General features: G+C 38.7%; 1 protein-coding gene across 1 annotated transcript in view; it reads right to left on the bottom strand.

The window, feature by feature from the left end:
* AKAP6 (A-kinase anchoring protein 6) overlaps positions 1-26140 on the bottom strand; it is a 291396-nt gene that overhangs the window by 67024 nt on the left and 198232 nt on the right. Inside the window, exons 10-11 of the mRNA XM_036243801.1 lie at positions 14980-15126; positions 11716-11940 (exon numbers count right to left, since the gene is read on the bottom strand). Coding sequence (XP_036099694.1) covers positions 11716-11940; positions 14980-15126 — 372 coding nt within the window. The remainder of the gene's footprint in view (positions 1-11715; positions 11941-14979; positions 15127-26140) is intronic.

Raw genomic sequence — 26140 nt, 5'->3', positions numbered from 1 at the left:
AAGCTACTGTTTATGTGTAAAGTCGAGTAAAATACATTTCAGACATACAGGGTTTGTGAAATATTCTAGGAATGCACCTCCCCTATAAAATTACTAGGCAATAATCCAGTAGTCAGAATAATCATTTTCTTAGGAAGAGAAAAACCATGGTATATAAAAAAACCGACAATGAACAACAAAATGAGTATCATTTCTCATATTCTTTTAAAATATAATGCAAATGTCAAAAGAAATTGGTGAAAGTATGAGAAAAATTTAATTATATTAGTAAAATAATATTAGCTAAGAATTAAATTTAAGGTTTCAACAAAAATGTAGAAATTGCATGGAAAATGCAGAAAAAAAAATAAGTCATTTCTCATTTTAAAAATGGCATTGATGAGAGGCTGATGTATTCTTGCTACTGAAAGTAAATAAAATATATTTTTTAAATGTTCCAATTTACTAATGTAAAAATGAACAAAACAACATGCCTTATAGGAAAATATTTAAACAAGACCAATGTAAGCCTTACGCATTGCTAATGCCGAGGCTAGTGCCTGCCACCTGGTAGGCACCCAGGAAATATTTATCAAATGACTAAATGACTAAATGAATGAATGTGATGAGATTAAAGTTCAGCAATCTTAGTCACGAAAATAAATGTGTGGACCCTCACTCACTGCTGATGGGAATGTAAACTGGTGCAGCCACTATGGAAAACCATATAAAGGCACCTCAGAAAATTAAGAATAGCCCTGGCCGGTTTGGCTCAGCAGTAGAGCGTCAGCCCACAGACCAATGAATCACAGGGCTTGATTCCGGCCAAGGGCATGTACCTTGGTTGTGTGGTTTGTCCCCAGCCCTGGTCCATATCATGTGGGAGACAACCAGTTGATGTGTCTCTCTTATGTTGATGTTTCTCTCTCTCTCCTTTTCTCTCCCTTTCTCTCCCTCCCAGTCTATCTGAAGATAAATAAAAAAAAATCCTCAGGTAAGGATTAAAAAAACAACAACAAAAATTAAGAATAGAGTTACCATATGACCCAGCAATCCATCTTCTGGGTATCTACCTGAAAAAATTGGAAACATTTGTTCATAAAGACATATGCACCCCTATGTTCATTGCAGCATTATTCACAGGGGCCAAGACATGGAGACAACTGAAGTGTCCTTTGACAGAGGACTGGATAAAAATGTGGCACATATTTACAAAGGAATACTACTCGCCATAAGAAAAGATGAAATACTGTCATATGCAATAACATGAATGGACCTTGAGAATACAATGCTAAGCAAAATAAGTCAGACAGAAAAAGTTAAGAACCATATGATTTTACTCATGTGGAATATAAAACTGAAAGCAACAAATGAACAAACAAAACAATCAACAAAACTCATAGACCCAGACAACAGTATGGTGGCTACCAGAGAGAAAAGGGGCAGGGCATGGGTCGTAAAAGGCAAAAGGGTCAAATACATGGTGACGGATTTGACTTTGGGTGGTGGGCACACAATGCAATACACAGATGATGTATCATAAAACTGTACACTTGAAACCTATACAGTTTTATTAACCAATGGTCATCCCAATACATTTAATACACACACACACACACACACACAGAAAATAAATGTGAATGGACTTATTGCTCTTATTACAAGACACAGATTTTCTAATTTGATTAAAATGCAATTTATAAGAAATTCACTTAGAATAATATGCTAAAACATTGATAACGGAAGGGCAGGCACCGTGTAAAGGACTTCAAGGCACCAAAGAGATGAGAAAAAACTAAGTCTAGGCCTCTCATTGCAAAGTCTCTGACTAGTTCTGTTAGATTCAAATCCTCCATTTCTTCAACCTGGTTGTTAATTTTTACCCTGAGTTTTCCATCTTCAATTTTTTGCAGATCTGTACATTTGCTTGTCATTACTGCACCAGCAATTTATTGGTATATTTCTTTCTACTTTTAAATCAACCAAGTCTTGATATTTATAAAATCAAATATATATATATGAATATATATTCATGTTACCTTTGCCATCATCTTTACTGAAATTCATAACTAGGAAAACCTTTTCTTTCACACTTTAGATCAACAACTCTATTAAAAGTATAAAGATATCAGAATGTAAGAAAGGGAATAGGTACAAAGAGATACTGGCTGCGGTGGTGCCAAAGGCCATAACACTGCAACTCTGGTCGAAAGGATTCCTTCGTCCTTCTGAAGCATCGTTCCCAAGGAGGTAAAACATGAATCCTGGTATACAGAACTGGCTATATAACGAGAAGTTCTGTGCCAAACCTAAAAGGTTGTTTAGAGGAATTAAATGGCATCTATACTTGAAAACATGGCTATTACAGAATCACAGATGCTCACGTTGAAGGGAATCCTTTCAATCCAAAGACCCAAATGCACATATGAAAAATATTAGGCACAGAGGAATTATTTACCAAGGGTACACAACTGAAAATTCTAGATCATAATATTGCCAACTAACAGAACCTAGCAAGAGTACTCAATAAATACAATCAACTAGTAAATTATATAAAAAAAAAAATCATGGGGTAGTAAAGCTACAGAAGATGACTGATAATTCAATATGAACACTAAAAAAATAAATTTTGTCTCCTTAAATGAAGGTCTAATTGTGTGTGTGTGCATGCGCGCAAGCGTACATGTGCTTGCATACCTGTACTAATCTGGGATAAATGTGATGAAGACACAAATGAAGTGTTTTCAAAAGAAGGTCCGGAAAACCAAAAGTGAAGAAGAAAATGGACTCTGTTTGCCATCTTGTTCAAAACTGCAAAGTAGCCTAATGTGGAGACCTCCCCTTTGATAATCTGGGACCTTGTTTTCTGCCATCCCCCCTCCCCCCTTTCTACAGAGAAGAGGGAAAACTTGGGAAGTGTATGACTAACTTCTTTTATTCTAGTCTTGAGAGGAAAACAATTCTCTCATGGATTTACCTAGGTGCTAATCAGTCAGTTATCCAACTAATACATCATTCAGTTTCTATAGATCATACAATTCACCTAAAGTCACTGAAACCCCATGGAGCTTCTTTATCTATTTACCATTTTTCTATTTATTTATTTATTTACCTTGCTGTATTGAAAATAAATGCTTAAAAAGAACAGATTTATACTATAGTCATTATAAGGCAGATGGCTAAAATATATGGAGTTCTTACTCGCAGGCTCTATTTTAAGCCTCTTTGTATATATTATGTCATTTAACACTCATAACCACGCTATGAGGTAAGTGCTATTACTATCTCCATTTCTAAGATGAGAAACCTGAAGGGTTAAGGAAATCGTGGAGTATAAACAGGTAGAGCCAGGACAAAGCCAAGCATCTTGAAGCCACATGCTTCCGCCTCTACACTGCAGTGGCTCAGAGTCACCGCTCTAACCCTACACTTACCCAAGTGGAGGACATGAAGCTACCCTTGCAATTCTGTTCTCCCCATTTCTTCCCAACTTGAGTTTATTAACAGTGAAAACATTTCAGTAAATGCTAACAAATCAGTTCAGAATAGAAACATTTGTCTTGGTGCCTGCAGAGTCGAAATGCAGTTCTGCCCGGTTTTCTAGGCAGGATGGGTGAGATCCATCCCCCATCTTTCTAGACGACACTGCAGTCTTTACTTCCCATGAACCTGGTTCATCGGATAGAAGTAATACAAACAACACACATGAAACGAGCACATGGCCGTATCTTTGCATCCTCAGCTCAAGGGGCAGAACCCCTCGCTTGATAGGAATCATTCAGCATCTTATTCTAGCGAAAGGTACACGCAGAAAGAACCAGGCCTTTGTTGTTCCATGTTCTTTTACTTCAGAAGGCTGCACTGGGACCGCCTATAAAAATTTCCTGTGGGTCTTCCCCCCGCCCCAGATGGTAGTGTGAATAACATTTATTTAAATCTATCTTTGAATTTCAACCTTAACCCAGCCAATTATTTTTACAAGGCAGTTCTGGATCGTATCCAATGACTTAAATTACTTCCAAAGAAGTGTTAGGTGATGGATATTTTATATATGGTAGGGAAAAATATCTGATACAAGCTGGATTCAGTATTTCCTTTTGATAAACATACATGGTTAATATAACAGCGCTTTAAAAAAATGTACCTAAGACATATAGAAAGGACTAAATCCTGTGTGATGTCTGTTGATTTTCAAAGCATTCTGCATGCCTTTGTCCCAGCCAGATGGAATTATGTCATTCTTCGGTTGCGGCTTTGCCAACAGCATCATCACAAAGTTTGTAACGGCTCCAGGACACAGCCGCAGGGATGGCCGTGGACCTGTAGACACCATGGCCTCCTTTCTCAGAACTCCAAACTTCCAAAATGTGTTCTCCTGTCTTTCAACTGAATCTTCGTAAAAGTGTGAGTTTTGGGGGATCCGGGAAGTATGCTTATTCATAGTGCCATTTGAGATTAGTTATAGCAGACATGGGAAAGTTTCTCAAAATGTTTTGACTAGATTGGTCCTATTTTTGTTTCCGGATAAATTATACATTTGGAAAATAGTTCTTCAAACACATAAACTGTATTTAGCTCTTTTATTTATCTCTTTATTTTGTAAAAGTATAGTAGCGATGTTTCTTTTCAGTGTAATTAGCAATGTTCCACGTTTCATAGTTTAGTTGAAATCCTTTTAAAGACCTTACTCTAAAATTTTTCATTTCCAAGATGTAAAACTGTGACTTGCTGACTTCCTCCAGCTATAAAGAATTCAGAAATGGGATGAGGAACAATAGAGTGAGCTACCAGTGACAGTACCCCGCCCCCATCTGCGAGGGGATACGTTCCAAGACCCCAGTGGATATCTCAAACCCTATATATACTATGTCTTTTCCTGTACATATGATAAAGTTTAATTTATAAACAAGATACAGTAAGAGGTTAGCAACAATAACTAGTATAAAATAGGAAAACTATAACAATACACTGTAATAAAAGTTATGTGAATGTAGCCTGTCTCTCTCTAAATACCCTGTGGTGCGGTGCTCACCTTTGCACTGAAGACGTCTGGCATCTGAACTGCCGGCATCACTACTGCACTTGGAGGCTTTTGTTAAGGAAACGAAGGGCGACAAGCACCGCGATACCATGACAATCCATGTGATAACCCAGACAGCTACCAAGTGACTGACAGTGCGGATGCACGGGACAAAGGGACGGTTCACGTGCTGGGCAGGACAGAGAGGGATGGCATGAGATTTCATCAGGATACTAAACTTATCAATTGTTTACAACTTATGCATTTTCCATTCTGGTGGGTCACTGAAACGGCAGAAAGCAAAACTGTGGATAAGGGAGGGCTACCGTGCTCTGTTTTTCCTTTTTCAAAAATAGATCTTGGACTTAGAGACTATCGAGTCTGCCATGTAGTGGCGGATTCTGGAATAGACTCGACCCAGTCACTAACTGTATGACCTTGTGTAACTTACTTCAATGTTTCCTGCCTCAGTTTCCCCTTCTTTACCGAGGGGAAAATAACCCACCTGCCCTCAGGATGATGAGGAGGATCAAAGAAGCAAATGCAGGTAAAACATTTAGAATTGTGACTTAAACATTTTGTGGACACTGTATAACTATGAGTTGTTATTGTTAAAATTATTAAAAGAACATTTAGTTCTTCCTAATGCAATTCTACTGTAGCCTCCTTTTCTTAAAGGAGACGTAAACAGTAACCATTCTCATGTTTATGATAATTTTTGTAATCTAGGGCAGGGTCAAGAAACTAAGGCTCTGTGGACCAAATCCTACCACTGCCTGCTTTTGTAAGTAGTTTTGTAAATTAGTTTTATTAAACTCACTATATTTATTCATCTACCTATTGTCTGTGGCTACCTTTCCACTACAACAGCAAAGTTGAATATTGCAAAAGACTATATTACCTGGCCTTTTACAGAATATGTTTGCCAACACTTGATTTAGAGTAAAAAAAGGTTCCAATGTTTATTTTTGAAGGGTCAGTGAATGACGGGCTGGGAGAACATTGGAATTTAAACCCAAAGACCATTCTTTTTGCTGTCTCTGCTGCTGATTTCTGTGTGGATTCAAACAAGTCACATTAACATTCCACATCTCATGTTTGTCGTTCATAAAAATAAATAAAAATACACAGCCCTGGCCAGTGTGGCGTATTGGTTGAGAGTCATCCCGTGCAACAAGAAGTCTCATCGGTTCAGTTCCAGGCCAGGCAGGGCTCATGCCCAGGTTTCGGGCTCCATCCCCAGTGTGGGGCATGCAGGAGGCAGCCGGTTGATGTTTCTCGCTCTCCCTAAAATCAATTTTAAAAACATATTTAAAAAATACACCTACAAAGGTGCTTCCAATTTTCGACTTACATAATTAGTATAAGGATTAAGGATGGTAACACTCCTAAAGGTCTTGGTCAAATTTAAATTGCTAAGCAAATTTGGGCTATTCATCATTGACAAGGTTACCAAATCGGGTCCACTCATTCGCCTTCCTGATGAGAAAGCTTCTTGGTAGGTCTAACCGTGTCCTTCCCGGGCCGGTTCGGGGCCCAGTCCAGTGCTCCAGCCGCCTTCAGCTAGTAATGCATCGTTTCTTCCAATGCGAGTCGTTACAATAATGAATTTGGTTATGGGATACAGAGAACATACGATTACGTAACTCTTCTCTCTTCTCTCTGAAGGGTCGTCGTTAAAAAGCAGCGCTTTGCGGCCAGCGGCGTGGAAGCTGCGCACACAGCTCCAAGGGCCCCTCGCCAGGAGCCTCGCTCCATCTCCCACGCGCTCTCCCCCTCTGCTGTCCTGTGCTCACTCCCTGACGATTCTGCATGTTCGCCCCGGCGCTCCGAGGTGCGCACCTCCGTGTCTCTCCCAGGGCTGAGCTTGGACTTTTCCTGTCTCAGGTAGACTTCTGCCTTGTGTCTGATTCCACATTTATCACCCTTCCTGCCTTAATGGAAAAGAACACGTTCCACAATCGCTTTTTCTCTTTGTCTGGGAACTTCAGATCCAGACCCTTTCTGTTGCCCCAAACCAAGCTCCGAGAAGGAGAGTGTGTGGCCCAAGCACCGGTCTGCCTGTTTCTCCGCAGACCCCCCTCCCGCTCTCCTGGGCGTGCAGGGTGGTCACCTGTCTTTACTCTGGGTGTTACAGAGAGGGATCGACTCTGTTACGAACCTGAGATTTTAGAGAATGGAGAATTGTAGAGCTAAGCCCGGTAGATCAAGCCTGCGTTCTGTGTGACCTACGGTGGCAGGAACATTTGGGGACCCTCAAGATGAGGTGCAACAGGACAAAAATGTCCCACATGCAAACATTCTTTAGTAACTCTCCTATCTGAGCAGCTTTGTCACTTAGAAAGGCAGAGGGTATGTGTTCTTTGAATCTGTAGCAAGTAAAAAGTTTTTATTCTACATATGCTTACCAATTACGATTTTGACAGGTTATAAACATTACATTATTATTGTATCACAAACATTTGGTTTCATTCTTCCAACGAATGTGGTAATATACAGAACACTTGATTAATCATACACTAAGCACTAAAGAGTAAACAGCTCAGAAATATTTAAAATTCTGGGTAGGAAAGACATTTATTCCAACAGACATGCGTAATGCTTCCTTTACAAGACGTGTTATCGTGTTAGATCCTCTTATCTTATCTGATCAAACTCCTCAAGGTCAACATTTCAGAAGGGACTAGAGTTTCTGGCCAGAAAGAAACATCACCAGAGCTCTAATCTCAAAGAAAGATGGAAAAGTTTCAACTTTTTTTTTTGTAATGTGACACGTGGCAAAGAACTTTACACAGATACAATACAAACATGTAACACAAAACACAAATCTTTTCTACTCCCAACATCTTCAGTAGCTAAAGCTATTTACAATTCTGGCTAAACTGCTGAAGACTGTGACTGATAAACCCACCAGAAAGAAACAATGACATTTAGTTTTGTCCTGCTCTTATCTTTGAGTCACCCTGCCTGGAAGGGCATTCAGTAAATATCAGTAAATATCAATTTTGCATAGTAATTCAGAAAATGGGCGTTAGAGTCAGACAGCCCTGGATTTAAAACCTAATTCTGTCACTCACTGTAAGTGACCTTGGACATACAAAACTTGACCTGCATGTGTCTCTTTCCATATCTGTGAAATCAGGATCCTAGTACGGACCTCAGACATTGCTATTAGCCTTAAATGAGATACATGTACTTACAATGGAATATTATACAATTGTCAAAATAAATGAATTACAGCCATACTTGGTAATGTAAAACAATACTGGCGTTATAATATTAAATTAAAAAGGAAGGCCTAAAAGTAACATAGCATGCTATCTTTTAATAATGTTAAAAACAATTAAAATTAAAATATAATTTCCTATCAAAGGAAAGCCAGTTAAATAAAGAACATGGGGTTCAGGAACATGATTGCCTTAGGTGAGAAGAGCAGAGGTCGAACCAGGGCTGGAATCGTGTTAGGTGTACATGACTGTGACAGGCAGTTAGACAGACACAGGCAGAGCAAGGACAAGGGGCCAGGCACAGAAGGTCACCAAAAGCCCCAGGTGCCTAGCAAGAGCAAAACTATGAAAACAAAACCTCACCACCAGGGTAACCTTTCTTCCCCTAGCATATCTCTAGAGGGTCATGGGTTCTGACCTTTTCCTCCTTAGAGATAACAGTTGTATTGCCCTGGCCGGTTTGGCTCAGTGGTTGGCGCGTCGGCCTATGAACCAGAGAGTGCTGGGTTCGGTTCCCGCTAGGGGCATGTACCAAAGAAAAGATAACAGTTGTATTTCAGCTCCAGGCCCAGAAAAGCAGCAAAACCAGACAAGACCAACCAAGGAGGGCAGACCACCACCAAAAGGCTGTGAAAGAGCCCACCTGGAAAGCTGATGAATATTCTACGGAGACCCTCCCTTAAGATTCCCACCTGCAAGAGAGAGATCAATACCCTCAACACAAAAGGACCCAGCATGCTCTCCACCAGGGGTGCACGCCATGCCACTCCCCGACAGGCACCCCCTAAACTCTAAGGGACCCCAGGAAACTTGTAACCAGCGGAACAATGGGCAGTGGCCACTTGTCCTGGGTTAACCCCCTAAACCTGTCTCCGAGGCCCCCTTTTCTCTGACTACTTTGTGAGGCCCAGCCTTAGGCTCTCCCTTGCTTCTTCTGTGCCTTCCTCATTTCACTGTCCTGAGAGTATTTTTGCTGTGGTTAATACATTCTTGCTTGCTTTGCTGTGCTTTGTCTCTTGACTGAAATATTTCCTTCAAGAAGACAAGAACCGAGGCCTGCTCGTCCTGCCGGTAACGTGACCATCCACGTCTTACCTTTTGTTTGGGGGAGGAAAGTCCCTGAATGTATTATGTTATTTTAAAAATAGCTAAATAAATAAGACTGGGGTACAAGAGCAGTTAGTTTAATAAATGGTGACACTAAACACGTAAAAACGCTCTAAGAAAAAAATATCTTTGAAGAAAAGAAGTAAAATAGCAAAAAAGCATGTGATAGTCTCTGATACTTTTGAAATTAAAAGTCTATGATTATTTTCAGGCACTAAGAAGCATATGGTAAATAATGAATTAAGTGTAGTGAATATCCCCCTTATGGCTAGGAAGTGTTAGCAAATAACCAGGGCTTCTAGGAGCTCTCTCATGATCTGGAAGCCTAGAGGCTTCTCTCTGTCTGTCTTTCTGTCTCTGAAACTCTTACATTTCTTTCTAGGACCTAATTGAAAATGATGTTGATGACACCATACAAAGCCAAAGCATAAATGTCCTTTGGAGTCATCAGCAAAATAAATGTGGAACTGCTCACGTTTTTACCCACAATAATAGAGAATGTAAAAAAAAAAGTTGTTTTCAAATATCTATGTATGAGATATGTGGGTAGGAAGGTAGGTATATAAATATCTATAATAAGCTTCCTGTTGTTGTTTTAAATTATTAGATAACATCTTCGGGCTTATGTTAAGGTGGTTCTATCCCTTATGGATGCACCACAAAGAGCAGAAATAATCATTTACATATGCAGACTCATTATCATGTGAGGTAAGTACTAGCAGCATCCCATTTCACAGAGGAAGAAACCGAGGCACCAAGGGATCATACAAGAAACATGACCAAGGTTATACAACTGGCTGGGGCCAGTCCACTAAAGCTGCCACATACATACTACAGAGAGAGAAACTGTCTTTCCCAACATTCTGTCTCTAATGCCCAGGATGCTTTGTAAGGTACATGTCATTAAGTTCCAATCACACAGAAGGAAATGTCTGAAGATTCCATCTCCCCGCCACAGGGATCAGGGTAAGACGAGCAAAGATGAAAAACAAATCATCTGGAGATTAGATTTTAGGTTTTAGACAGGAAAACCCATTTGCCTGGCAAGAGGCTTTCATTTAACTTCCAATTTGGTCTTGTCGATTCGAGGGCAGAAGAGGAGGTTTCCTACCAGAACAATGTGTAGGCGTGCAGCGGAGACGGTTATTGGGAAGAGGGCGCTTTCTCCTGGACTCTGCCTGTGAGCGAGGTGACCCTGTCTGTCCGGCAGAGGGAAGGGGGGCCGGTGTGCCTCCGACTGAGTTCCCTGACAGGCCGCTGGAGGCCTGCAGGGCGGAAGGTGGACACGGAGAAAACCTGGTCCCAGAAGGCCTTGGGAAGACACAGGTGCTGGGTCCCAAGAGATTCTTTCCTTCTTGGTTTTCCCCTGTCTCCTCTTTAAGACCTTTCATGTCAGAAGGTTTCTTGCTACCAAATTCACATTCTACAACCCCTAAGCCTCAGGCTGACACCAGCCAGAGCCCGAATAATCAGCCTGCCTGACCAGAGAGTTGCAGTACAGGCCAACATGGGCAGGCAGGGAAAACATCTGAATTTTAAACTGCTTTTGAATAGATTTTGTGTAGACCATGGAAACAAATGGGGAAATGCTTCCTCTTCACGGACATACAGTGAACACACACCCAGCCGTGTTGCTAAGGTTGGCATTTGTCTCCGATGGAATATGCCTATCATGGAGAACCTCTTTTACTTCCTTTCTTCCCTCCATGAACGGTTGATTGTTTCCTATGTAAAAATGATGTTTCCCATTGTTAGCATTAACACTCTTCAGTTAGATCACATGCTCTTAGCATATCAATTTAGGGAAGCATTCTTAGCCATATTATTTATTGAACATTTAGGTCTGCCTTTCAAAGTTGTCCTCTTTAGTGTTTCCTGGTCTGCTTTTTCTTTTTTTCATCCTCACCCGAGGGACACTTTTTTATTTTTTTGTTCCGATAGAGTGGGAGGGAGAGAGAGGAAGAGAGAGAGAGAGAGAGAGAAACATCGACGTGAAAGGGACACATCGAGTGGCCACCAACCAGGGCCAGGGGACAAACTGCCACCTAGGTACACGCCCTTAGCGGGAACCGAACCCGGGTCTCTCTGGACCACAGGCCCTGCTGGTCTGCTTTTAATTTATCCAAGCCCTCCCCCCACAGGCCCCGCACCGCACCGCAGCAGCGCCCTCCTGCCCAGGGTGGACTCGATACGCCCAGAGTTCATCTTTGCACGCACAGGCGTTGGCCTGTAAGACATGTGGAGGGTGTCTATAAATCCAAGGAAACATTTAAGCGCACAGTGATACATAGATTCACGGGTATAATACTTTATGTACTTGATAAATATTTCATCCCTACCATAAAGAAAGCTTTTTATCAACTTTGATTGTTTTTTTATTACCTTAAAGTATTGCAGTTGCTTCTCGGCGTTCATTGTTCCTTCCTTTCCTTGTCTCAGACAGGAGTTGAAGATGAAAAGCTCTGTGTCTCTCAGCCACCCCTTCAGTTCCTTGATCCTGCCCTCCAGCTGCCTTACCAGGCTTCCGCTTTCTGGGGAGAGCAGGTCTCGCGGCCCCGCCCCGCTGTGCCCCGCTATTGTGTCCTGCATCTTCTCTCCCAGGGTTTTCTAATGCATCAAATTAAAAACAAACACAAAAGCAAAAAACACCCACAACAGTAAAAACATAGATTAGCTTAGGTACCCAAAACACATCACAATTTGGCTGGCGACAGGAACCCCCTGGAAGGTGTCCAGCCATACCTGCCACTTCATGACTAACCTTCAGTTCAGATGAGCTCAGGATTTGAATTCTTGAGCCATGTGTGTTGGTCTGACTACCACTAGAGGCTTAAGAAGACCTCATTCATTTACAGTTTCCTTGAACAGAAAGGAGATTTGACCCCAACGTTCACCATGGTCACTGATAAAAATCCATTTGAATTCTCATGATGGGAGTTTAGAGTAAAAAATTCTCTGCATAACATTTTCAGGAGATAGACGTCTGAGTTTAATCATGACATACACTAAAGAGGCCAGGAGAAGATTGTGCATGAAGAATTAAATTCCTTCTCTGTTTTGTTTAGTACAATTCTCCAAACCATATGACTGAGGGCTGTTAAGAAGGGGTAAACTTCTTGGAGCTGTTGTTCATTTTACCTGACTTGGAAATCATTCAACCCCACAATTTTTCCCATTTTGCATTTGTGGATGCCAGACTGTCCAATATACGTGTTAAAATGAGTCCCAATCCACTATGCTAGAAGCCTTCTTAGATTAACTATTATGTCATGAAGGTGTGGTCAGGGAGGGCTTTTATTGTTCTTGTGCAAAACACTCTCTTTGGAGAATCAGTAGGAGTTCATCTACAGTGATGAATTAAACCTAAAAAATAAGCTTTAAAACACAAATAAAATTAAGTCAACAAACATTCATCTGCTGTGTAGTGTTCTGTAAATAGCATCTTTAGGAGATAGTAACAGAAAAATAGCCCTTCTTGCCAGCACCCTTCTACTTTCGTGGTGCAAATATTGATAATTTGAAGACCCTCAGTGGAATCCAGATTTAGCTATTGTTTTTATGCTGTAACAAAAGTAGCAGCAGGAGGTGAAATCAATGCCCTTGGAGGGTAGGGTCACAAAAAAGAATTTATTGCCACTTTTTTGCTCTGGAACAGTTTGCAATCATAAATTCTTCATAAACAGAATACTTCAGAGAATGGTCCGTCTTCATAAATATACGACAGAGGACATCAATTTCATTTAATTCACAATTTGTGTCAGCACAGCAGATGCCAATGCCTGCCTTGATAGGGTTGTTTAATATGCAATTGAGACAGAGTAATATGCAGCACAGGGGACAAAATTTCACAGATTAAACTGTACGCACCACTGACATTTCATTCTAATGTATTTCCATTCCACACTGTTCACCTTAGATGAAAGTAATATTAAAAACCATATCCCTCTATTTTACTATTGTTAGAAGTTAAAATCCTTGTCTTTAAATTTTTTTTCACGCCAATTAAAATGTAATCATGCCAATTAAAGCGGCGTGCCTGGTGGTGTTCGTGTGGAGCAGGTTTTGTTCACCCGCCCTGCTCTCTCCCTAGCTCAGGACACAACTCGGCATGTTGTATCCAAATGATATTTTTATCGAAATGGCAACCGCTTTTAAGGTGTCCGACTCAGAAAAGGATAACTTCCATATCCTGTTTTGTGAATGTTGTGTTGATTTAAATTTTTTGTTGGGAAAGCAATATACATGCTATACTTCAAACAATTTTCAAAAAAAGAGTATTGTTAGTTATCAAATTAGAAACAGATATAGTTCTGTGTCTATATAAACAGACATCACGTTATCTATCAGGCACTTAAAGTTGCTGCCCTCGTTTGGTAAACAACTTTTGAGATGTCATACACTAACCACATTTCTCCTGCAGGAGATCAGCGAATTCTGCAGAATTTAGTAGGTTCCGATTTAAATCACCGTATTACAATGTGAAAGCCATTAATTACTATTAAAAAGTGATGCAACAATAGGTCAGAGTAGAAACTTTGAACGTTTTAAGTTACTTTACACCGCCGCAGAGTGTGGTGAATTCAGATGAGAAAGCAAGGATTAAACTTGCAGTGTTTTAATCACCTAGATTAAGCAGGGCAGCAACAGAGCCCTGGCGTTCCTCCAAGTCATCAAGGTGCATGGAGAGCTTTTTATTCAAAATATTTTTGGAGTATTATTTCTTTAAAAATTGAAGAAAAAAAAAAAAAAGGCAGGAAATGGAAGGCATGCAAAATTAGGCTCCATAACTGACACCACCCATACTTTGCTATTATAATTAATCATTTAAGTAATTGACAAATTTAGCTTACCCTTGATTTGAAGTGAAGGCAATTTAGGAGAGAAGTTGATGAAAAAATACAGTTTAACCTCTCTCTCTCAGCTGTCTTCCAACAAAAGGCCAGGACTGTCTCCCGCACAGTGCCATCCTGGTCTCTGGGTAACAGAATCTCGAGATTGCCTTTTTGCCAGATTCTTGCATCTCAGTCTTTGGCTGAGACCCAGCCCATCATTGCGTGAAATGAATTACATGAAACTTTTTTTTTTTTTTGGCTTTTGTTAAAAGCGAGCTAGAAATTGAGGCACAAACCAGAGACCAATTTAATTCTGCAATTCAGATTTGGGTCAAATTTGCATCTTTATTTTGGTGGCTCTGGTGTGACTTGAAAGCTGTAGTGGCAACTCCACTTGTCATGGGAAGGGTACAGTAAAGAGTTAAACAGTGGATGTCTCTAACATGTACCTTCAGAATAAATTCTATTAACAATCATTCGAGCATGACAGCCAGTGTATATCAGATATACTATATTATAGTTGACTTGGTGCATACCCATAATACATGGCATATTTTACTTACTTTTTTGTGTATTAAAGAACCAAAATTATTAAAATCTGAGAGGAGACAAGCTGAGAGTAGGAAAAAAAACCAACAGAAGAGGAAAAGCGGTGTTTTTCACCCATAATAGCATGAATAGCTTGCTTGAAATGTAGGTGGTGAATTGAAAGAGAGGGATATTTGTGCCTCAAATTAGAAATCAAACAGACAGAGTACTTCACTACACAAAAAATGTACACATAACCTACAAACAGTAATAAAAATGCAAATACCCCAAGCAGTTCCCATTTTTCATTAATTGAATCCACTTTTTCAAGGAGATCGTTTGGTAGTGAAACGCCACCTTTCTTCAAAGCTTCCACCTTACTAAGCAGCTCTGTCTTTTTCAGATCCCTGATGGACATTTCCACACTGTATCGCTGAAACAAGAAGAGAGGAAGACACATCGTTAGGGAGAGAGGTGTTCTTAAAAACCCTTTAAGTGCAGTGTTAGTGATGCTCATGGGTGTTAAAAGTTTTTGTTTCCAATCATATTTATGAGGCGACAAAATCTAAGTGACTTGAGTAGTGGAGGAATATTGCCGAAGATAGTTAAAACATATACATATGTTACTCACACATACACGAACATCCAAGGTATTCCATTTGGTTGACTAAGATTTATGTCTTTTTAAACTAAAGTTCACACACACATTTGATCTTTAATTTAAAATATTCCAAATAGGAAAATTCATGGTCTAAGGGGAGTTAATATTCAGTTAATTTCGGTCAACATTTGGCTCCAGCGTGCTGCCCATCTGTCATCTCTGCCCCCAAAGGTACAAATAAAATGATCCCTAAAGATTGTCTGACTTCCTCCTTATTCTGTAAGTTCTCTGAAGTCTCAGTTAGTTTTTTTTTTTCCTTCATTTTTCTTTTACTTAAAAACACTGTGTGGGCTTGGAGAAGAGGTACATAAAGAGAGGAAAAGAAAACCAGTGATTTAAGAGTGGTTACAAATCTATGCTTCCTTACTGAGTACTGTAAAATGTTCTCAAACATCACAACTGACTACAGAACCTTCTCCCCCACCGTACACTGCATTATAACACACTGCCTAGCGAGTCTCTCCTAAAAGATGTTTGCTACAGATAATATAGGTGCTACTTAACATAACAGTTACTATGGTGATTCTCTTCAAATAACTATTTGGATAACTTCATCGTTAGAAAGTCCTATATCATGAACAGCTATAAATGACTGGTTGTAGATGTTAAAAGTATACATAAAAACATCTCTAAGAAGAAAAACTAGATTTGGGTTAAAATATTAAACCTATTTTATAATTTTAACACATTTCTAAAATATAATGGTAATCCCCAAATCTCTTTCATCAAGGCAGAAAAGTCAGGTCACGAGGTTGCTGATAGTACTGCTCCACTTCCCTGAGCTAAGGTGAGCATTCGATCAGACGTGGTAAGAAAAGCTTCTGTCTGAGCACAGTAGCAAATGAACAAGTTCAAAACATGCCCGAGCACTTGGGTGATTTTATTTACCTTGAAAACATGATATTATGTAAGATCCCAACTTAAATACAATTGGAAACAGCTTAAAGAAAAAGAAGGTGTGAAATCTCTGTTTCGGTTAATCGATCCTCAGCAGTTGCATGCAAATGTTTGCATACTTTTAGTTTCATATTTTAATCTTTCGTTTGCACTAAACATGCACGTTATTTGTATTATGCAAACTTCCCCAAATGTTAGTCATTTGTGGATTGCAGAACAAAATTGTTTAAATAAGGTGGTTTAAAGCATTTCATAGTATTAACAAATGCTGAGCGAGGTGTCAGTCTCTAAAATTACATGAATATGAATGATGAAAAAAATGGAGCATCGCTTCAGAATTTGGCCTGTGATACACGGGGAATTCTGACTGCACCTTCTAGTGGCAGACAATTACCAGGACCACATTACTTGGACACTTAGAAAACACAATGTCCACTTGAGAATGCTCGACCCAACACAACAAGTGTTCTGCAAAACTACCTCCATGGTGTTTTATTTGTCAGTGATGACTGGAGGAGAGGGCCATCTGCTTCATGTAATCAGATACCCATCCAAAGATGAAGTTGCTGACAAAGATTTACATAGTTAATTTGATAAGACTTCTTTGGCCTAATACTGGGGGAACCAGCATTTCAGGCAGGCAGAAGAACCCTATTCATATTTAGCTTATGCCACATGCATCAGTGGGCGGAGGGAGGCCTCCGGCTGGGCCACCTGGGAGCAGCCTGGACCGGTTATCACATTCCCCTGTGCCAAGCTCATCCCCCACTCTCTACCCCAACTTTGAACGGCTCCTACACGGCAGATCAATCAAGAAAGAGAACAGTTTAGATGTGTCCCATAAACATGACAGTCTTGTAATAATAAAAATACAAAAAGCAATTAATTTCATTTTAGACATAAAATAATTTTCCCTGGGAAATGTGGTACAAGTAGTCACGGCAACAGCTATTATAAAAGGTTATTACCTTTTAAAAAGTGTCTTATGTATGCTCTCTGTCTTTGTCACCATGTAACCTACTGTACAAACAGCTTGATGAAAGACGGGATTGATGGACAATTGCCTTCAAACGATGAAAGCCAGGAGAATCCAGCTAATTGTTACACATACCGGTACACGTGTATGAAAGGTACTAGGATGTCATGTAATTTAAGGTGAAAATATTTAATATTTGAAGCATTCTGGGAGTTGAATCAGATATGATTTAGGGCCTTCAGCTGCATGTGTAATACTGCCCGCGGGGTTACGTGTTTGTCGATGCTGGTATGGTTTTGCTCTTCTATCTCTCTCATTTCGGAAATTCTAGGCAGGGAGAACCAACTGTCAGCTCTAGGAGTTCTTGGGCGTCCTGTCAAGTAGAGCTACTTTGTCCTGTGGTGAGAAGATAGTTTAATCTTCATATTAATTTCACCCACCGCAGCACGTGCGTGGAGGCTGCCCCACTGTGTCCTTAGTCTGTGGATGTTAGGACACAGACTCCTCCTCACCAGCCAGAATGAGAGGAGCAAAGTTAAAGTCAGATGGCTTTTCTCGAGTGCTAAGGTAAATAATATGCATCCTGTATTTAATTTCCCCATAGCACCTGCGGTGGACTTCTCTGTCTAGTCAGAGATAAAATATATTCTATTGAAAGGGCATATTTACATTATTAAGTGTATTTGCTTGGCCAATTCAATTTTGACTAATGAAGCCTCCTAATAGATATGCGAATGATCTAAATTAAAGACACAGGGCCACTCTTATTCTAAATGCCACTTCTGTGTAGATATAGAATGTATAAAGAAAACTTAAAAAAAAAAAAAAACAGTTAAAAATAACCACAAACACTAGCTCACTGTTGTAACTAAGTATTAAAGAAGTTTTTAGAAAATTCTTTCTCGGTACTTTTAAAAGCACAAATGCCAAAATTGAATTATAAAACAAAGCCAGCAAAAACAGGGATTTCTGAAGTAAATATAATTAGAAATGCATGAAGACTTGATTGAGATAACTTTTTTGACAGTTATGCTAAAGGCTTTTTTCCCTCTTAAAACCTTTTTTTTTGTTGTTAAAAATCACACCGAAAATTCTACCCAAATGGAGACTGGAACAATGCCTTGAAACAGTGTTAATTGTCACCATGGAAACCAGAAGAATAAGCCATTTTGAAACTGGTATAGAAGGCACACATTGAGCAACTCAAGCATTTTCCTGCCTCCCTCAATGTTAAAGAACAAGATGCCTTGTCACTGTGAGGTCAGAGAAAGAAAGCATCATGAAAGGGTTATAGATGCTCACTGTCTAGTAAATAAAAAAATAAAAAATAAACTACCTACAGCAAATGCTGGAAGACTCTACCCAGTGAATCTTTTTGAAATAGAAAGATCATCAAAAGATGGCCAGGACCGGGGGATAGATTCCACCTAAGCAAAACTTCAGGGCTATATTATGTGAACCTTGCCCCCAAAGCTCCCTGGGAATTCTGCTGTTGTAATAAAACTTCAGAAGAGGAAAGAAAAAAGGCAGCATGATGGAATTCAAAATAATGCTCTAAAAGCACACAGAGAGATTAAGACATCCATTGTAAGACTTTTGTATGGTGCTTCTGTTGGTTATGCTGAAAAGAGACCAGACATTGCTGAGCGGAGAGTGAAGTTTTGGCTACGAGAAACACAAGACTTTAACCAAAGAATTTTCTCCATTATTAGACTAGGGCTGTCAGATTCTGTGTCTTCGGGATTTGAGTATTTACATCTTATACTATATTTTAACTGGGCTTTCTGTAACTTTATATCAGGGAGAGTTAAAGCAGGGAAAGTGATCTAGTGATTAGAATGACAGATATAATAATAAAGATATTTGAATATCTTTCCCAGTACAAAGTAATACCACAAACACCTATATATTCAGCATAATCCACTTTCCCATAAACACATAAAAGATAGAGAGATAGGCAGACAGAGAAAATAAAATGTGTTTTGGTTTATCAACAAGAAAGCATATGCTAGGAACACACCATGCCCAAACTACTGGCAAAATCGTGTGTGAAAATATGTATTTTTGCACCAAAATGCAGGGATGTCTCTGTCTATGACTGATATTGTGTTTTCTAGCTAGTGTTTGCCCTCCTCATGTGAGGCTTCATGGTGGCCCCTCAGCAAGTCCATGCCTAATGCCATTCAGTGGGGAACAAAGAGTCTTTTTATATGAAAGTCCAGGATCCACAGCTCAGCTGTACATGCCGAGTGCAGGGATCTGCTAGAGGCCAGTGTCGCCTTTGCAGCAGCTCTTATCCTGCCCCCTTTTCAGAACACCAGCGTCCAGCACCTCACAAAGCATGTGATGTTTCACATGGAGCTAATATCACCCACACTTCGGGAAGGTGTTCAAGACTGAGGACGAGGGTTCAAGCCCAAGACAAATAACGGTCGTTATTTCTTGCAAACTCCTTGTGTTTTACCATTAGCGATTTATGGCGAATAATTGCACAGAGAAATTATAAAGACTCCTACAATTGTCCTTGTAAATTAATAATAGGCTTTCCTGATTGGGATAAATTTGCTGCTGAGCCTTTGGAAAAATTAAAAAGTGCAATGTCATTTAAAATTGCCAGAACTCGCACAGCAAATTACATCTGAGGTTAAGAATTGAGTTTTCCCCCATCTTCTAGCTTATTCCATTTGCATGATCTGGAAATCACATTACATTGGCCATGTATTGTTAATTGGACATAGATTGCATTATCTTTAATATAAATCAAACTACAAATATTAAAATGAATTGCAAATTCCCTAATAGAAGATCATAAAACAATCTTTCTAAAAGTATCTCCCATTAATAATTTAATTCCAATTATATCACTCAGAAAACTTAAGTAGGAAACCTGACAACTTATTTCTCCAATCATTTCTTTTACATAACAAATACCTAAGCCTTTTAAAATAAATACCCAGCACAAGCTTCATTGTTATAGAACGCAGATAAGAACACCAATAACTGCAAACTTCTGTGGCCAATTTCAGGTAAAATACTGCTTAAGAACACCAAGCCTCCCTGACTGTTCCTTCTCTACCCACATTAAGGGCAAGAAAAGAGTTTCCTGTAGAAAATATTTACGAAGTTTAAGAACTATTGTAATTGTACTCTTTAAAATTATAAAATTGGTTATTACTCCTTTATCTGTGTTTTAAAAGGTGCTGTAGCCCCTTGGATTTTTCTATAAAGTTGATATCTTTCCGAAGCCTTTGCATGGTCTTTAATGAGTTTATACTAAATATTTAATACTGTTTAGAGCATACCCACTCCTACCAAAAACAGTTATATTCCCAGCAGTCCCACTGTTTCAGGCAGAGGACTTGATTGATCCTCCTAGCCTGAATTGAGTAGAATGAAAAGAAGCAGTTGGAAAATAGCTGCAATCATTTAATGCAGATGACCTCTGACAGGCTCGCAGCTCTTCTATCTGAACAGAAATTTGCATGGGGTCTCTGTGCATAGGAACAATGTAACCTAAATGGTAGACAATCTTTATTCTAATGAAGTGGGTGTCAAGGTCAATGTAAAACTGCAATGATAAATGGTGCACCACTAGGCAAGAGAAGTTGCATGGGCATTGTAGTGCTTTCACATTAATTGAAGACTGAAATGCACTGCGTGAAAGGCACAAGCCTCCCTTTTCACCATAATGTGTTAATACGCCAGTGCAGAAATGATTTCTTCAAGATGCTTGCCTGTTGACATGTATCTTATTGCAAAGATAACGCAAAGATGGAATTATGATACAAAAACGGGCATTTTTAGAATTTAGCTTTTTCCTGGAATAGAATTACAAAAATCGAAGTAAAATTTCCCCAAACAACATCTTGACACCTAATGTAATTCCTTTGATCCCTTCTTCTTTTCTTCTTAGACCTGTCTTTAATTAGTTTCAACCAAGCAACCCTTTATGGAACTCTTCTCTGGGTACTTACATACTGAACTAACTGTAAAAAAGAACTGAGGAGAATCATTCAAATATTCTTTCCCCCCTCATTTCTAGGTTTTCTGCTTCGTCTGTAGTTAAGATCTTCAGGTATTGTCATGAAAAGCCTACGTTTGTGAAAGAAAATAACTATTTTCTAGTGTAAGAACTAAAGATTATAATACTGTCGTATGCCATTGCCAAAATGGACATTCTCACTATACAGCAATAATTACACAATTTCTTCAGTTGATCTAACAATTTTGTGGCAGTCAATATTTTTCATTATATAAAAATAAGGATAGTAAGCTGCTTAAAAAAAAAAACCCTGATCTACTTAAGCCTTGTAAAGGGGACATTGTTTGCTAATACATTCATTAGCAACCAACCATTTTAACTTCATCAATTAAACAGGAAATGGAGTTGCACACTTAGTTTCACAATTTGCTAAAATACTGATAAGAGCATATTACTAACCATTTGAGAACCATTTCCAGGCTCAAGGCATAATATGTTATAAACTCGATGCTTTTGTATGGCTGACATTTTTTTTATTCCAGTAGTCTCTGTGATATAACTACCTTTTCAAAACTAAGCTTCTTGCTACAAATAGACTTAATAACAGAATTACAGTTACACTAGTCATGGTCTGTAGGTATCTTGTCCTGTAATCTCGGTGACTAGAAGGCTATTAGTATGATTTACTATAAAATAAATGATATTGCTAGTTTGCAACTCTCATGTAAAAACAAACTGTCTCAAATAGAAATCAACATTCCTGAAATGGTGATTCAGAGAAAAAAATCTCAACACCAAGGAGGATAGTGAAAAAGAAAAAAAAAAGTTACTGATGAAACTGTTTAAAAAACTGTACAGCTTCATCTGTGTGTGATTTGTCAGGTCTGAAGCTTTGACGTGCCCAGGGGGCAGACCCCAGCGGGGAGTAGGCTGCCGAGCTAAATAGCTGTGAAAGAAGTCTTAATGTAGGATGGAATTCAAACTAACCTTGACATGACCTCAGGAAAAATATGCAAAAAGTAAAATGAATGCACTCTGCAAGATACATCCTAATTTTGTGGTGGAGCTGGTTAGTTTTACAAACATAACTGAGACTTTCAAAGAAAAATAGAAAAAAAAAAGGCTAGTAAAAGGGGAAAACTTTGGAATTCAGGCAAAAAATGTAAGCAGGCATGATGTGTTACTGTGAAGGCATGTGAACCATTTGGAAAGAATCCAAATAAAAACCCACACCGAACAATATTGTTGTCAGCCTGTCTATTCAGGAAAATTGTTTTTTTTAGGTTGAATATAAATGACACAAAGCCAAGATTACATCATTGCATTACAAAGTCTGTTGTGGCTTTTAGCCGAACAAGCCCCATGGATCTATTGGTTTAGGACAGTAATTCAGTAAGGAGGTTTTAATGTGTTATTTTTCCTCCAGTGTCAATAAAAAAAATAGAGGAATTTAAGCAGGAAATATCAAGGGTACTCTCTAGTCTATTTCTTGTTTTTGATCTGTATTTGATAAGCCAAACTCAAATGTTAGTTGATGCACTGAGTCTTGATTTGACTTTATTATAAATTTTGCCTGTTTTGAAGTGATCAGCTTAGGAGAAAGGCATTTGTTCTAACTCCCGGGCCAAGAACTGGCTAACTCATTGGATATATGGAAATTTTAATTGAGTGTCAACTTGTGTAAAAATTCAATCCTATTACCTTCTCAATGCAATTTTGTAGCAATACCAGTTATTTACTACACTACTAACCAGATTTTAAACATAATTAAATTGCTAAGAACATACACCCAAAATCTAATGACTTAAATCCCTACAGCAAAAATGTGAATTCCTGGATCCGATATATGTGCTTCTATTAGATTTTCATAAGCCTAAAGTGAGTAGAAGAATTCAATCATTTAAAAACATAGAAGTACAAAGATTTTTACTGAGAATCTGTTGGACAAATGTAAAGATCACTGCTTAATGGAAATGTTATGACAAGGGCTCCTTTTTTGTGTAGTCTTATTCAATATTTTTATTGATGACATATATAGGAAAAATATGTATACAGCATATTGATCGAATGTCAGCCTATACTAAAATCACTGATCAATAAAGAATAATATTTTAGCTCAAATCAGAAACTTGAATACCTACTGGTAGTAGTATGCTAGTATACTGGCTGAGGGGTAGGAGGAGCCCTGATTTGTAGTTTGCTGATTTCCCTGGTGTAAATACTGCCACCATAGCAGATTCCAAATTACCGAGAATCCAGGCTACCAATAGATGCTACTGCTGGCAAAATTCTTGAATATTTAGTAATAAGTTCTCAAAAGCCAGTACTGGCCAGCTCTAGCACCCCACTAACTAGATGCTAATGTAAAGGAGTTGAATTGAGCATAGATAAGTCATCTTCAATCTTTCATCTAACTACTGCTAGTGTCATGGGAAAAGACAACTATTTTCTTTACTAAAAGAAAAAAATAAATGTGATGATTACCAGCATTTGATCCCAGTGAAGGGAAAATAAGAGGAAGTAATATAGACTATGGAAGATAAGAGAACACAATTTCCATCTAAATGGGGCAACCACTACTCTGCTCTGCCAACTGTTTCCATGTGGAAATATGGAAACAGTTATTAACAGGGTTATTAACAGAGTTAATAACTGTTCCCTCTCCCCCCCAAAAAAATAAAAATACAAAAACTGCATAAAGAATGGAGGTGATGCCCGGCTGGTGTGGCTCAGTGGACTGAGAGGTCCTGGTTCGATTCCTGGTCAGGGCACATGCCCAGGTTGTAGGCTCAGTCCCTGGTGGGGGGACGTGTAGGGGGCAGCCAATCAATGTTTCTCTCTTACATCAGTGTTTCTATATATCTCTCTCCCTTCTTCTCTCTCTAAAAAATCAATAAAAACATATTTAAAAAAAAAAAAAGAATGGAGATGACTAGGCTTCAATTGTCTTTAGGTTCAATGACTCAACAGACAGTGAAAGGTAAATGTGTAAAAAAAGAAATATAATTTGGGGCTGGAATGAGACAAAAACAGGGTCAAAAACCAGAAAGGTAACAGGTAGATCAGCTTGACTATGGTTTACTAGTGCCACACCTACAGACCTGGTTCTTGTTGAGTTCCGTCTTTCAAGAGGGACCTAGACAAGGTATCAAATGTCCAAAGGAGAGCACTCAAGGAAGGGAAAGATTCAACACTTCTCCAAGGAACAAGCTCTCCAAGAACCTGGAGGTATTCAGTGAAGGGGTAAATAAGAGTTGAGGATTAGCAAAGAAAGGAAAGGATATGTTACAGACTTTAAATGTTAACAGGGTTTTTACATAGAAAATAATCTGTTTCATCGGAACTCAGAGGTCAGGCATGAGATCAAAGACTGAATAGAGGAATATAGCTTGGGCAAGAGTGAATTCCCATTCACCAGCAGTATTTAGGAGGGACCAGAAGTCCATCTAGTTGGGATAGTATATGGGTTAATGAGGCATTGAATGAGGATTGGCCTACAGGATAGTGTCTCAAGTTCTTCTGTTTTAGAAAGTTGAGATTCTTTGGGCCCACAGTCACCAGATCAACCACAACAATCACATTATTATGTATAAAAGAAATGCCAAGACCAAAAACTACTAAATTAAAAAGAAGCCATCTCCTGCTGGAACAAGACTCAGGTATAAGATTCTCATGCAGAGAAACCTAAGAGAACAACAATAGAGCAAAGACACAACCATATTAAAAGTAAACTATATAATCTAAACTCAAATAGGACACACAGAATGAAAAGCCAAGGTTAACTAAAAATCCTCAAATCATCTTTAATCTGGCCTACTTTAGAGAAATATTTCATTGAATTTGGGGTATTAAATGAAACCTTTTGGGTCCTTTTTTGATAAATATTTTATAGGAAACTTCCATGAAAGAGTGTATGTAATTCAGTCTGTATTTCAACAAGGTCTTTTATATAGATTCTTTTAAAAGATATAAACTTCACAAATGCCACTCTCAAAAATGTTCTTCCATCGTCATAGAACTTTCGCTCACAGATATCTAAGAAATGTGTTATAACTCTTCCTGCCAGCAGTGTGGGCTTAATGGCAATTTCTCCTCCATGCTATGCAACTTCATGGTTGTGCTGTATTATGTCAAAATCTGCACATCTCAATGGGTTTTCTGTGCATTCCAATGCACTTCAGTGACGATGTGGATCATTGCCATAATACATCATGACTGCTCTAATTACGGTTTCATTATGATGCACCATATCAGGGCTGTCGTAATGTCATGTCAGCACATAGTAAGAATAGTTATGCAATTATGTAATATCTGTTAGAGTATGCAATGTAGAATGGAAAAAAGAGACGAGGAGCAGCAATTAATGTAATGAAACTCAGTTTTAAAAGTTTCCAGTTTAAAAGTATAATTTCTTTTGTATTCCATCTCCCAAACTAAACAAATGCCTTCAAAAACATTTATTTTTGTTTACTTGGGCATTACTATAAAATTGAATGGATTTTTAAAAATAAAGCCAAATAAGAAGAGAAAAGGGAAGTCCTTGACTTTGGCTATTCTCCACATCACAAAAGAAGGAGATTCATCTACTATAAGCTACAAGAAATCCAGTAAAACCTTAAGTGTAGTAAATTAAAGCCCACTGAAGGCTCGCCATCATGCAAACTTCAAACATCACATTCTTCTATCTTCTTTGATCTCTTTGTAATCATAGAACTTCTTGCCTTACTACCTAAAATTCTATTGACCAGCTACATCTTAAAGAAACCAACTATGATAATGAACTAAAGCAGCAATTTTCAACCTGTGTACCACAAGAATTTTAAAAACATACCTGACTATTTAGACAGGGCACTGACCTCTTTTCCCTTAGGCTGTCAAATAAAAAAAATTACAACAGCCAACACAATAGCTGTCCATGTGAATGAATCAAA

This window comes from Molossus molossus, unplaced genomic scaffold (assembly GCF_014108415.1).
Source record: "Molossus molossus isolate mMolMol1 unplaced genomic scaffold, mMolMol1.p scaffold_m16_p_1, whole genome shotgun sequence".
In the NCBI taxonomy this organism is placed as follows: domain Eukaryota; kingdom Metazoa; phylum Chordata; class Mammalia; order Chiroptera; family Molossidae; genus Molossus; species Molossus molossus.
The sequence above is the reverse complement of the archived record's forward strand: the minus strand, read 5'-3'. Positions and strand labels throughout refer to the sequence as shown.